The sequence below is a fragment of the Convolutriloba macropyga genome, chromosome 3, assembly GCF_964194025.1.
Source record: "Convolutriloba macropyga chromosome 3, txConMacr16.3, whole genome shotgun sequence".
In the NCBI taxonomy this organism is placed as follows: domain Eukaryota; kingdom Metazoa; phylum Xenacoelomorpha; order Acoela; family Convolutidae; genus Convolutriloba; species Convolutriloba macropyga.
In genome coordinates, this window is record NC_134470.1 from 68,968,731 (window position 1) to 68,982,783 (window position 14,053).

Here is a 14,053-nt window from a genome sequence, read left to right on the forward strand (position 1 = left end):
TCACCAGAAGAACCTCTTGCTGATCAGGTCTCTTCAGCTCATCGTTCAGCCTCATAGCAAGTGAGCTAAGATTGAACTTTTGATATCACGATAGAGCCTAAATTCCTGAAAAGCTCGACTCATTGAGGTTCCAAATCAAGATTCTTATCACCTTAAGAATTAAAGAATACCTACAAATTCGTAGGACTGGAAACATCGTAGGAGTTAATAAATTGTTAAGATGAGGGAACGAACTGTTTCAACTTGAATTTGCGGGCAATATTTGCCTTTTCGGGTGTTTTGGGGTAAAGCGAACGCAGTTCAATAGTCAGTTGGCTGAAAACTTGAGTTGGATTACCGCCTTATTTTAATGATCCATGCATTTATGCGTCGAAGATTTGCAATGCAAGTGCGCTGATAGCAGTTGAAAACTGTAGGAGACATACACAAATTCTCTGCCATGTGACTCTCTTTGCACCTTCAGTGAATTATCAAGCAGGTTATAGTCTTTGCCCATGAGTACATTTAGATAATCGGTTACGGATTTAGAAGGCTCTTTCAGCTGATTGACAACTTCGAAGTTTTCTGCTTGATTGTTCATCTGTAAGATGTCCAAGTACGTATATGCGCATGCCAAGTAAGTGCCGACTCTCGTCCAAGCAAAGAATGGAGCAGAAAGGCCCAGTTTGTTAAAGTAAGTTGCTCAGATGTGATGGAAAGTTAGTATTTTCCAGTTGTTACAAAAATTAATTTCAAATTTTTTATCAGCTAGATCAATTTCAAGTTGAAATATTTGATCTTGAAGCGAACGCACCCCAGACTTCGGTTGGCAGAAAATCTAGACCAGCAGTTTTTAATGATGAGACTTCGGTTTTAAACTTAATAATGGAAGTTTGCCAGATTTTCAGCAATGTTTGAATGCTTTTTATTAGAAGCCGTTATCCTTTCAACGGCTTTCAATTAGGACCTCTAATTTTTGTACAATTCAAAGAATTTGAATTGTATTGGGGCGCCTTCTTTTCTCACAGCTCGAAGAGTAAGAATGGAGAAGTGTCTTTTCATAACGTTGTTTTACTGCTGATCAATTGTGAAGAGAAGCAAAATTAGTGATTTTTTGTTCATACCGCTAGTTGTGGAAGAGCAAAAAATTTGAGGTGAACTTTTTTGTTCACCTGTGCCCTTTTCCAGCAATTTTTTTGTTTCAACTATTGTTTTGTGCTTTAGAGCTTTGAATAGGCTATAGTGATAATAACATTAGGGTTGCTTTCAGTGAGTTTTGAAATTTGTAAAGTACTTGAGTTTTCAGCAAATTGGGAGCGTTTTCAACTGTAGGATAGTTTAGCAATTTTTTGTATTGTTGCGTTTTATTTCATCTATTGGGAACTTATTAGACACGATATGCTTTTGGGTATTTTCAATTTTAAGTTTATGATAGTTTTGATGCATAAAGCAAAATGTATTGAAAGAAATAATTACAACAATTTGTCAATTTCTTGCTCATTTTCTCAAAATAAGAGAATTTTGTTGGCCTATGATGACTTGCCTTCTCTTTGGTCAATCATTGAATGATACCAATTGCACGATAGGTTTCTTTTTCTTATGTTCAATATTTTTTATGAGGAAATAATCAAAAGTTTTCAATTTCTTGTTATAACTTTTTCGGCTATTTTACGTTTAAAGCAAAATTTTTTGCTTGACCCTTTGAGTGCTTTTTTACAACGTTATTTGCTCAAGTGACTTTTTCAAGCTAGACATCTGAATTTTTGAGTCATCTCAATTGCTCTTATTTTTAAATAAGGTTTGTTGCTAAAATAAATTCGATTTGGAAGTGATTAATTAGCAAAGCCGCAATGACTAATTGACTAAGATTTTGGACTGCCAACTCGGAGGTGACGGGTTTGAAGCCCTCTCTGGTCTTTTTGGGACACATAAAAATCTAATCCTTATCTCCTCTAATTTAAATTGCCCCACCTGTCGTTCGAGAGCAAATCACTTGACGTTAATTGGTTTAGTTGACTTCAGATAGATTTTAGTTGTTCTAGGATACTTGCGTTACTGCAATGGTGTTTTTTTGGGCGAAGACTGTTCTTCGAGTCGTTTCCGGAGTTCTTCCCACTGTTAATTTATGAAAGATCTGTTCCTACATTTCGATGATTTCTGAAATCAAATTGGAGTAATGATTTTAGTCTCACAGAAACAGAAGTCGAGCAGAGAGTGAGTGGTTTTGCAGCGTTAATTTTTAAACTTATTTTAGAGTAGTGTGAGAAGGCGGTTTTGAAAAACAATTCGCTTTGTGGTTTTTTTTCACAAGCGGAAATTTGATTTCGATTTTTGTTTTTCTTTCTAAATAGGTCTTGAAATCCATTTTTTTTGTTTCCAGGTCTTGTTTTTTTATTTAGTCAACACAAAATTCTTCTCGTGGTGTTTTTTTTGACTCGTTTGATCTTTCGATCACGATTTTCATTTTTTTGAATAACGTAGTTTTCACGTTGGACTTACCGTTTCACTCACTGTTTCAACTGACTATAATTGAAATTATTTCATTCATTGAATTACGGAATTTATTCAATGGCCAACGTCAAAAGAGCAAAATCAAAAGAGGCAGGATAAACTTAAAGACCATTGATTATCAAGTTTCATTAGAGGTATTCAATAGCCTTCAATTTAGAAGTTGAAACTAAGTTTAATTTTGAAATCTAACTGAAACTGACTCCAAATTCGAACAGTTTTTGGGACTTAGAAAAAAAACATCATTTTTTTTTCTTTTTCAATCTTGCTGTGAGTCAAGGGGGTCTACGGTAGCTATTTTTGACAATTGCCGGCTAAGTTTATCAAAGAAAGATTGGAGGAAAAAGTAAGATTTTCTGGCTCCTGAAAAAAAATTGCACCTCCAAAGAACAATCAAGCTTCCATGTCATTGAAATTCCAAAAGTAATCAAAATAAGTTTTAATATGTATCATCCAAAATTTTCTTTTGATTGTTTGAACGATACAGAAAAATGGACAATGACACCGCAGCTTGTTTGTTGTCGGTGGTGTTCAAGTACGTATATGCGCGCGCCTAGTAAGTACCGACACATCCAACACAACCTCACAGCCTGATAATTCGACGGAGGATCAATTAACGGCAATGAGGTTCGCTGTCAGTGCAAGTTGTGGCTGTAAGGTGTTAACAGTAAGTTTTAATAGTTTGTTCGACTTTGTGGACAATCAAATAAATCGATGACAACGTAATTGCGGTGCTGCTGCAAAAGTCGATTGAATAGGTTTACAAATTTATTGGCGTTGCATTTTGTAAATGCATCCGTTCGTCGCTATAATTTGCGAAACGCCGGAGGATATCATCTTTCAACCACATTACGTCATTTTACCACATCAATTGCGTTGAATTTTAGAACTTAAACTGGTATAAGAGTGCGCGTTGTCAGGAAATAAATGTGTTAGTAATTGATACCCGCAAAAGGATAGCTGTGGCTAATATTCGCCTGCTCTTGGTTTTTTAAATAGCCGCCCTCATCTTCTCAGCCGGCTATTATAGCGCTCCTATTTTTTTTTTACTTCGTCGAATAAAAAAATGTTTCGCTTTACCTCATTTTGCCGCCTTTTCAACATTTTGCGTGAAATCTTTTTGACTTCTCTAGGCTAGTTTCTCTCTTCTCTCATTCTGCTAAAAGTGAATTTGAACATCAGTTGCTCAGCAAAGCAATTCAAAATGAACAGAGTCAGTATAAAAAATTGAAGTCAGAAATAGAAACGGGATAAACCCATAAAGCCCAATTTTAGATGCCCGCTATTTGAACGTCGTATTAGTTACTTCTCTCTAATGCTTATTGGTGTTGATAGTAGCCCCTGTAGCCTCTCTCTAAGAAACAGAAGTATGTTGAACTACGAAATGCCATCAAAATAAATCGGACTTAAAAAAATGTTTTTGTACAAAAATCTTTTTTTTTTCAATATCTTCTGTTATTTCAATCCCAATCATGCTTATTGGAATCAACGGCGGCTATTTTCCGGCAATCTGCCGGGTATGTTTTTCATTTCAAAGAATTTGAATTGTATTGGTGTGCTGTCTTGTTACGACTCGATAAGCGAGCGAATATTTTGTTCACCTTCTGAAGCCATTTTTTAGTTATAGGCTTTTTATATTGTGTAAGAGGTTATTGTAAACAAAATTAATACATATTTTTTTAAAAGTATTGTTGATTTAACGCTAATTGGAAGGGTGTTTGCTGATTGTCTTTTTGCGATTTTTGGCCCATTAAATCGTTTTATTGAACTTTTTGGTTAATGAATTAAAGCCTCGTGCCTGTAGGCTTTCTTTACAACAAAGAATAATTTTTGCTACAAAGATGCCTCTTTCTATGAAATTTTACAAAAAATTGTCAAATTTTACACATTTCATTTTCTCATTTTTTATCCTTTTCTTTTTCCTCGAAAATAGAGATGATTTGTGATTTCATTAAGCTGGATTGATATTTTGTTGCTCGTAGGCAGTTTCTATTACCCATTGAATGTAGTTTTTAGTGTTACCAAGTAGATTTCACTATGAATTTTGACGAATAAAAGCTGCAATAGTAGTACAGCATTTCACAATTTCAAATTAGGCGATGTTTGTGTGCTTCTCGTGGCTTGTCCAACGTTGCGTGAGCAATTAAATTGTCTCTTCAAGAAATAATGTTTTTCGTTTGCATTTGTACCTGTAGGAAAAAAAACCTAAATAAATTTCGTGATTTTTTAATTTTGTGATTTTAAATTGGATTGTCGTTTTTTCTTCTTAGTTGAGATATCAAATACTTCTACTAGTTTTTTCGGTAGAAGTATCTTAAAACTGATATCAAATACTTTAACTGGTTGTTTCAGGAATTTTTCCGGCTATGTTTTTTTCGATCGTTAGTTTTTTTTGGATTTATTTTGAAACAGGATGGAGAAGTCAATGCTGCACGTGAGAACTGAATGTTTAGGTCAAACAGCTGAGGAACATAGAGAGGAAAGAATTTTTTCCCGAAAATGCGGCGTATTTTAGAGAGAGCAAGAAAAGTAGGTGCAAAAAAATCTTTGCTGAGCGAGCGAAATTATTTAATCACATGCTGTTTTTCGAAGCAGCTTTTTTAGTTTTCACTTTACTGTTTCAGGTAAAGTGCTTTTTTAAACCGTATTAACAAGTAACTGTAAGTTTTGGAGCATTTCAATATGAACGTGTAACCTCATATCAATCATTTATTAGAGTTTTAAATGCAATCTTGAGCTATTTTTCTGAATTCGCCGTTTTAGACGCTTTTTTATTGGTTTATGTACTCTTTTTCGTGTTTTTTTTGTCCGGGGTATTTTTTGGTTAAAATATTTTTTACATTTCCGTGGCCTTTCGATTTTGTAATTATTCCTTAAATTTTGCTTTTGTTCAAGAAAATAGGCTATATTTAAACAACTTTTTCCTTAATTTTACTGTATTCGAAGATTTTTTGCTTAATTCACTTTTTTTGCGGTCTTTATATTTTTTCCATGGTAAATTGTTTAATTAAGATTAATTGTTTGATTTTTGTTTTTAAATGAAAACTGTTTAAGAATATATTGCTCACAGTTTCATAAAAATAAACATACTTTCTGCAGTCTTTTTTTAGTTTTTTTGTCTTGCCCATGTTTGACGTATTTTCCAGAGCATTTGGGTTTCCTATGGGTGTCTAATGAATAAGTGCGCATTGTTTTTTAAAATGTTTTGAGAACAGTTACTGAGACTGCGATTTTTAAAGATTTTTATTAAAAATTGTAGCATGTTTTTATTATTTTTCTTTAACTCTTCTTTTACTCGTCTTTTTCTCCTCTTTCGCATTGTATCGCTGGTCATACTTTCTCAACGTTTGATAATCATTTGTTGAACACGATGAGTTCTTGCCAGACTTTTTTCAAACAATGCTTTTGCAGTGGCAACTTATGAAAAATTTCCAAGCAAAAATGTTCTCAATTATTTCTCTGTTAATTGTTTTCCGCCGTTGTGTTTTCAAATTAAATGATATAATAAAGTTAGTAGTTTTGTCAGTTAATGGTTGGCTAGAGTGTTAGTGAATTAATTGCTCTCAAACGAAGTTTGTAGCAATTATATTAGACATGTGGGTCTTTTTATGCGACTTTTCGCTGGACTGATTTTTCGTCTGACCCATTTGACTTTTTTCCTCAACAACGAGATAAACAGGTAGCGCCCAGCGGGAATCAAGTTCTCTTGGAGCCTTTCAGATAGCCTCACTTAACCTAAAGATAGCACCTAACTTAAAGATAGCCTCACTAAACCGTGACTAGCTACTGACGAAGCCAACCTGTCGTTTGAGAGCAATTCCCTCGACGTTAGTTGGTTATGCTTTTTACTTCGAGTCAATTCCGGAGTCTTCCGGCTATGTTTCTTGTTTTTTTGATCGATAGTTTTTTGAAGTGTATTTAACATAGCCGAGTGTATTTAAAAACATCTGAAAAGCGAATTGAAGAACAGAGAGAAGCGAGTGATTTTCATTAGCTGTCGTTTTTTTGAGACGTAACAAGAACAGTTGCTGTGAAAAAGTTCTGCTAAGTGGCCCTTCACATGCTGCTCTTTCAAAGCACGTCTTTAAGATATAGCTCCAACTTTTTCAGTCAATGGTATTTCACTCAATTATCTAAACTTTTAATAGTACTTTTGGGATCACGATCTTAGTCATATAATATTATTCATACGCAATCTTGAGCTATTTTCGTTTTTTCACCGTTTTAGCTTCTTTTTTTGTGGTTTTTATACTCTTTTGCAGGTTTTAGTGCCGGGATCATTTTGATCAATTTTTTGCTTAATTCTTCCTGATTTGAAGTTTTTTGCCTATTTCCTGTTCAAATTTTTGTTCAACTAGAGTTGCTTGTAGTTTTTTCTTGCTAAGTGAACAAAAAATGTTTTGCTTGCAGATTTTTTGAAATATAATATAATCATTTCTGCAGTTTTTGCAGTTTTTACTACTTGCTTATGTTTTAAATAATTTTCAGTGCGTTCAGGTGTTGTGTGGGTGCTCATTGAGTAAACAGGAACTGTTTGAGGACATTTGTTGCGAACTGTTGTTGAGACGTAGCAATTTTTATAGATTTTTGTTATGAATAATAACAGGTGTCTTAGAATTTGTCTTAGTTTTTTTTCTTTTGCTCGGTTTTTATTTATAAAGATGTGTGGTTGGGAGTGTTTTGATATTCATTTGCTGAATACAGTTAAATCGTATGAGATTTTTTAAAATCAATGATTTTGAAGTCGTGACGCATGAAAAGTTTCCAGGAAAGTATATTTATATTTCGATTCCCCCCCCCCCCTGATAATTTGTTTTTCCTGTTGATTTAAACTGAATGGTGTAATGTAATTGAAAATTTTATCAGTTAGTGGTTAGCTGGGGTGTGAGCTGAATTTTACTTGGAATCAGTTTTGGAGGCCTTCGGCTATGTGTCACTTTTTTACGACAAGAAAAGGAGTAATGGTCATCTATTTTATAATCGGGCGACTTCTATTTTGTGAGGATCAGTTTCATTGGAGGTCAAATGCCGCACGTGAAAATCAGAGACCGAAATTCTAGAACGGTATTCTGCTAATGCCTCTTTCTGACAGAGATAGATAGATAGAGAGAGAGAGAGAGAGAATGAAAGAAAGAGAAAGAGAAAGAGAGAGAGAGAGAGAGAGAGAGAGAGAGAGAGAGAGAGAGCGACAGCGACAGCGACAGCGAGAAAAGTTAGTGTGAGAAACATTTTGCGCTAAGCGAGCATATTTTTTGTTTACTTGCAGCTTTTTGAAGGCGGTTTTTTTGTATTAATCCAAACGTTTTCTGCCAAAAGTGATTGTCTCATTAATCTAAGCGATTAATCGTATTTTTTGGGAACCACTTTTGACACTTTGAAGTGACTATTAGTGTTTTAGATGCAAGTTTGAGCTATTTTGAATTTTTACCAATTTTTTATCGCCTTGTTTTTATAGCATTTGGTGAGTTTTAAATTGAACTTTGTTTATTTAGTGGTTTTGGTGATATTTTGATTGATAATATTTTTGAGGTATATTTCTTAAAGAAAGTAGACTAATTTTAAAAAATTCTGGCGCATTTTCTCTAAGTTTTTTTGCCTAGAATTTAGGATTCTTGCAATTGTTATTCTTTTTCTTTTTTTAACTTGGAGCTATCCTTCAGGTAAATCTAACAAAAGAGGCACTTCAAGGTTATGCATAACAGTTTTCACTGACATAAATTATACACATACTTATTTTTTCTTGATTTTTTGTTTTCCTTTTTTTTATTGCTGTTTCCTTGATTGCTGTATGTTTCTTAATAAGAATTGGGTCACTAATTGAGCAGATAGTCTCAAAAGTCTTTTGCAAAACTGTTCCCGTGGAGTTAAAATCTAAAATTTTGACGGAAAGCCCGAAACCATAAACTAACTGCTGTTAATACAATAATTCAATCTCGAAAAACGAAATCAAAATCAGAAACGAGTTGATAGGCAGACTTAAGTCCCAGATTTAGATGCCTGATGTTTGAACTGGTTTCTTTTTTTGTCTAAATTGCCTGGTTGAGTGTTATTTGGTATCGATACTATTCCTGTCTTCTCTCGCTAAGAAACAGGAGTATGATTAAGTACAAACAAACCCATTTCAAACTTTTTGTTGTAAAACAAGCAATTATTCTGTTCTTTTTTAACCCCATATTCAATGACCCCCAGAATCAATGGCGGCTATTTTATAGCAATCTGCTTCGCATGTTTTATTTATAAATTGTCAGTACTTGCAATACTCTGTAAGTGATTAAACTTGTCATCAGGGAAACGATTTTTATAAGGTTTTCTGATGTTCGTGTGTTTATTGAGCTCCCTTAGCGTTCTTAATCCAGAAATAAGAACAAAAATTTTTGAATAGCAGAAGCTGTGTTTTATAATACGCCTTGTTTTAATTTCAATTTTGATATGGAATATATATTGAAATGGATATCTGGATACACATTTCCTAACATAATCGTTTTGCAAAACTTTTTGTTTTACTTGGAGACAAGGAAAAGATAACAATGTTTGTTAGTGACTTAGCGGTAATTGGTTTCCTCAAAATGGTTGTGATGATCTTCAACAGACCTTCTACGATCGCAAGAAGATCGATGACTTGTTGATGTAGCTTTGTTTGTTTGTTTGTTTGTAGGAGGGTGCGGGCAGAATATCTTGTATCCCAATTTGTTGCATAATAGCTGTTTTTTGAAGAAATTCGCTTATTTGTGTGCTCAATGCATTTCTAGCTTTTGAAAAGCTGAGTAAATGATAAGGCATAATACAGCCAACTCAATGTAAATATAAAATTGTTGATCATAATAATTTTGTTCAAAATGTTTTGATGCTTTAGTTAGGTTCTATATTAAAATTGGGTTCTTTACTTTCCCTTTAAGAATGAAATGACTGAAAAGTTTTATTTAAAATTTTAAGTGTAATGTTGCAATCAGGGAGTGCAAATCAAGCAACTTTAAAAAAAAATTAACGATTAGACATTGTTAAGGTTTCTTGACTTGATAGCTCTCTCCAGAGGTTCGGTGATGTTCGTGTGAATATACGATTGCACAGTTGCTATTAAATGGTGTAACGCCTTCCATCAATTTTTAACGTCACTTATATTCTTGACATCATGTTTGACTCACAGAGCGCCTTGTATATACTTGGGCTTTTGGCATTTTTTTTAAACAAAATGACCTACGTTTAAAAGTGAATCGTGTAATGTTAAAATTGGCTATTATGGCTTTCTTTTTTATTGTCCAAAGAATTTGAGGTGTATTGGGGCGCTGTCTAATTTTTACGACTGGAAGAGGAGTATTCGTGGAGCGTCTTTTGTGATACTTTTTTGGAAGGTATTTAAAAGAAGATATAAAAGTCAATGCTGCATGTGAAAACTAAGTGTTCAGGTTTAACGACTGAACGAATTGAGGAGCCATGAGAAAGAGTGGTTTTCTGTTCATTTTTGTTGAAAGAGAGAGCGAGGAAAGTAGGTGTGATTTTTTCTAAGCGCGAGAATTTTTTTTATCACGTGCGGTTTTTTCACAGCGGTTTTTTTTAGTTTTAACCCTGTTTCAAGCTTTTTTAGAAATTTTTAAATTCTTCATTTTTTGGGAGCTGTGTGGTTGAAATTAGTTGCTCTAGTAGTTTTAGTTGTCTGTCAATTGGATTGATATTTGTTTTGAGTCGTTTTTGTTAAAGAAAACTGAATAAATGTCAACAAATTTTTGCCGCTTTTTGTCTGTTTTTTAAGGCTTTGGCCCATTTGTTCTGATTTTTACACTGGCTGTAGTTTTCTGGGGTTAATTCTTATTTGTTTCACAAATTTTTGTTTTCAGATTATTTGCTCTTTACATTTTTTAATTATTGTTTGGTATTTTTTTCGCGTATTGGATGACTGATATAGCAGAAAAAAAGTGATTTTTTTCTGAATATTGGATAGGTTGAAACTTGAAAGCTTAAGCGGGCACTTTTCCTTTGAATAAATTAAACAATTATCTATTTTTTTCAGGTTTTTCTGTTTTGCGTTTATTCACTATTGTTTAAAACTCGTTCGCCAAGTATTGGGCGGATGACTGACATATGAGAGTATTGTCATTAAAATTTTTCTCTGAATAAGGGTTCGGGAACAGTCGCATTTAAGCATTTTGTAGAGAATTTCGTTCGAGTTTTAAGGAAAATATTCTTTTGCGGTTTTGTCTATTGTCATCTTCTTTTGTTTTCATCAGGTTTTTCTTTATGAACCCATTATGCGAGGTTGTCTGTCAGTTCTACTTGTATTGCAGGGTATGTTTTAAATAGTATTTTGGAGTTTCAACTTAAATTAAGTTTTATCAGATGCTATATTAGTTTTTGTCAGTGAGCTGATTTTTTCCCGTTGTTTCAGAATGCTAAAATAGTCAATTTTCTACATCGAGTCGTTTCCGGATTTTTTAAGTCAAATTGAAGTGATGATTTTGGTCACGCCGAAACATGAAGTGGGGCTAAAAATGAGTGGCTTCGATTTTTACTTTTTTTCCATTTTTCGAACGGATTGTTTTCTAAATGATTTTCCCAATCCATCCATTGTCCATTCTAGTCCTAGTTTTTTGCTTAGGCAATGAGAATTCTTTGAATTGTATGTCAGGACTCGTCCTTCTATGTTTTTTGTCAAGATCTTTCTTACGAAGTAATGACGTCACAATCACTTCAAATCTTATCTGCTTTTCGTAAATTTGTTTGTCGTTTTTTTTTTTCACCCTTAGTGGCGAGAGTTTGTTGTTCATTCGTGATTAAGTTTTTGGTCTCACATGACTTACCTCATTCTCAAAAATGATGTTACCTCACTATGAATTTGATTTTTCTTGACTTTAATTCAATGAGATGAGGTCAAGTGAGTGCGTGTCACTTTAATTGAAGTGTATTTGAGGGCAACTAATAAATGCAGGAATAAGTTAAGCAGATTCTTAATCAAATTATAACACCTCAGTATTAAAGCAAAAGAAGTTTTTTGGTCTGTTTCTTCTACTGTCTGTTTGAGGCTTCAGATCTATGAAGTTATTGCGGCTATTTTCTGGCAATCTGCCAGCTATTGTTTTGTAGTTGTACTTTGTATTGCCTAGAAGTTTTATTAATGTCTTATTAATGGCAGGTCACATGGGCGTTGTAATGTGGCATTGGATTTTTTCAATTTATTAAATTTGTTTATGAAACATTGTTGTAACTCAAAGGTCTATTTCCGAAGATTTCTCATTTGGTAGGGAATATGGATGAGTGGGTTTGGAGCATTTTGTGCCAGCTTCGTTTTTTATTTCGTCAACAGGATTTTTGTTACGACCATATGAGTTCACAATCACATCAAATCTTCTTTTTGTTCATGCAATTTCAACTGAACTGCGTGAGTGACGTCATTTTTCACACTTTTTGGCCTGTGTTTTTTGTTCATTCGCGCGATTAAATTTTTGGTCACACGGCTTACCTCACTATCTAAAATGACTTGCTTACTCTGAATTTGACTTTTTTGCTTTAATTGAGAGAGATAAGGTCAACTGAGTGTGCCACTCTAATTGAATGTTTTTTAAGAGCAGCTAATAGAAGCAGCAATAAGTTATACAGTTTCTTGATCAAAATATAACATTTAAGCTGTTAATGAAAAGATTACATTTCTTTCTTGGTCTGTCTTTTACTGTCTTTCTGAGACTGCAGATCTACGAGGCTTTCGCACTGTAGGTAGCGCCTTGTCAAGAGTCTAAACTCTGAGGGTCAAGAGTTTCCGACCACGTCAAGTTTCATATTTATGTGTGGAAGTTTCCTCAATTTGTCTTTAAAATACATTGGATTGGCGTCCTGGGACATGAGCACTGATGTATGACTGAAATTATAAATTACTAAATGTGTTTCATCGCAGAATTTTTCATAATAGTTTGTTTATTACTAGTATAAATGGTTATATTCAATGTGATTTGCAACATTGCGTTTATTCCTTTTGATTTTGTTAGCAGGATGCTTTCTTTTCTGGTAAATTATTGTGGCATTGTGAAGTTGCCATGACATTTGGTTGCTTCAAAGTAATCTGAAAGTTTGTGATCAAATGTTGACACAAATCATGCCTCAAATCAATGTCAGGTGGAACAATTCAAGCTGAATGTTGCTTGAGAAAATGTAGGCTTGTTTGCTTAAATTAACTCCATTTTGAGATTATAACGATTCTGCTCATAACGATTCGCGAAATTGTTTTGTCAGTTCGTTGCATGGTTATTATTCAAGTTAGTTAATAAGTTATGAAGATTTCGATTACTTTGGCGGTGGCTTTAAGCCTGTTGTTCGTAGTATATGTTAGTGCAGGCAATTTGGGTAATTTTAAGTTGCGACATCGCTTTCCGAAGTTCAAACCGAATCGACAGAAGTTTTTTGCTTCCCAAAGTGGCCAACAGGCAGAGCCTAATTACAAAACGTATTACTATGACACCACGGTGAGTTTACAGACTAAACTTTTCAACGTCTTTTCACCTGAGTGCATTTAAAAAGAGGCAACTTCTCTATTGTATTGTAATTATTATCGTGATATAACTGTTCCTATTTTTGCCTATTATAAGGTCCAATCTCATGTTGACATGAACTTACAGATGTTAATGTAGACGTTGAATTATTTTGTATTGACTGAAGTAGTGGCAATTTTCGAAGTGATGTTTGCGGTGGAATTAATTGATTTTTGTTATATCGGAGCACCAGTCGACATTAAATTGTTTTCACCTCTTTCAATGAATTGATCCATACTGTAGTCACATAGACAGTTGTTACTTAAAGTAATGTTCAAACTAAACTTAAGAGGTCAGTGTCAATTTTTCCTATAGAACTAAAGATTTTGAACAGCTCTAACATATTGAAAGACTATTGTCATGTCGCCATTTTTTGCATTAGATCGACAAATTTGGCTTCACGACGGAGGAAAAATTCAGCATGCGCTATCTTCTGAATGACTCATTTGTGGGAGGAGTGACAAACCCACCCATATTCTTCTATGCAGGAAATGAGGGAGATGTCACTGGTTTCGCTGACAATACGGTGAGACGGTTTTTGAACCATTGGTAGTCAGTTTGATTAGCTGCTCTCAAACAAAATTTTTAAAGCAATACTGTGGGTAGTTAGTATTTATCCGTTTTTTTTGCTGCATCGTTTTTTTTGTCTGGCCGATTAGAATGATCGTTCTTAAAAATGGATAAAATGGTAAAGCTTGAGGGCACTATTTTTTATCAGTTATCTTAAAGCTTTACTAGTCTCTAACTGTGCGTTTCGCCAAAACTCTTGAGGAATAATTTGATTGTGTAAAGAGCAATTTTGGTAGTTTTGGATACCTTCCTATGATGTATGGGAAAGTGACGCCCACGCCCAGTGAGTGCGGGGTATGGGACAGTGAGCCCTCCTTACCCAGTGACATTAAGACCTCTGCTTGCTATTCATAATACCTCTGGCCATTTGACGTGTTATTTTCATTTTACAGCATGCTTTATGGCGACAGATAGATTGTAATGCGGGGGGGGGGGGGGGGTCATAAACGTACGGGTGCGGTGACAGGATAGATTTGAGGTTTTAT

At 34.2% G+C, this 14,053-nt stretch overlaps 1 protein-coding gene across 2 annotated transcripts in view; it reads left to right on the forward strand.

Annotated features, from left to right (window-relative positions):
• The first annotated feature begins 3,012 nt into the window (after nt 1-3,012).
• The window catches only part of LOC142336406 (lysosomal Pro-X carboxypeptidase-like), a 60,322-nt gene continuing 49,281 nt past the window's right edge, over nt 3,013-14,053 (forward strand). The window contains exons 1-2 of one of the 2 annotated variants that reach the window (XM_075385210.1): nt 3,013-3,154; nt 13,381-13,524. In XM_075385210.1, the coding sequence (XP_075241325.1) occupies nt 3,110-3,154; nt 13,381-13,524 (189 nt within the window). In that variant the 5' untranslated portion in view covers nt 3,013-3,109. Of the gene's footprint in view, nt 3,155-12,456; nt 12,933-13,380; nt 13,525-14,053 lie in introns of those variants that run through there. The other variant, XM_075385209.1, reaches the window with a different exon arrangement.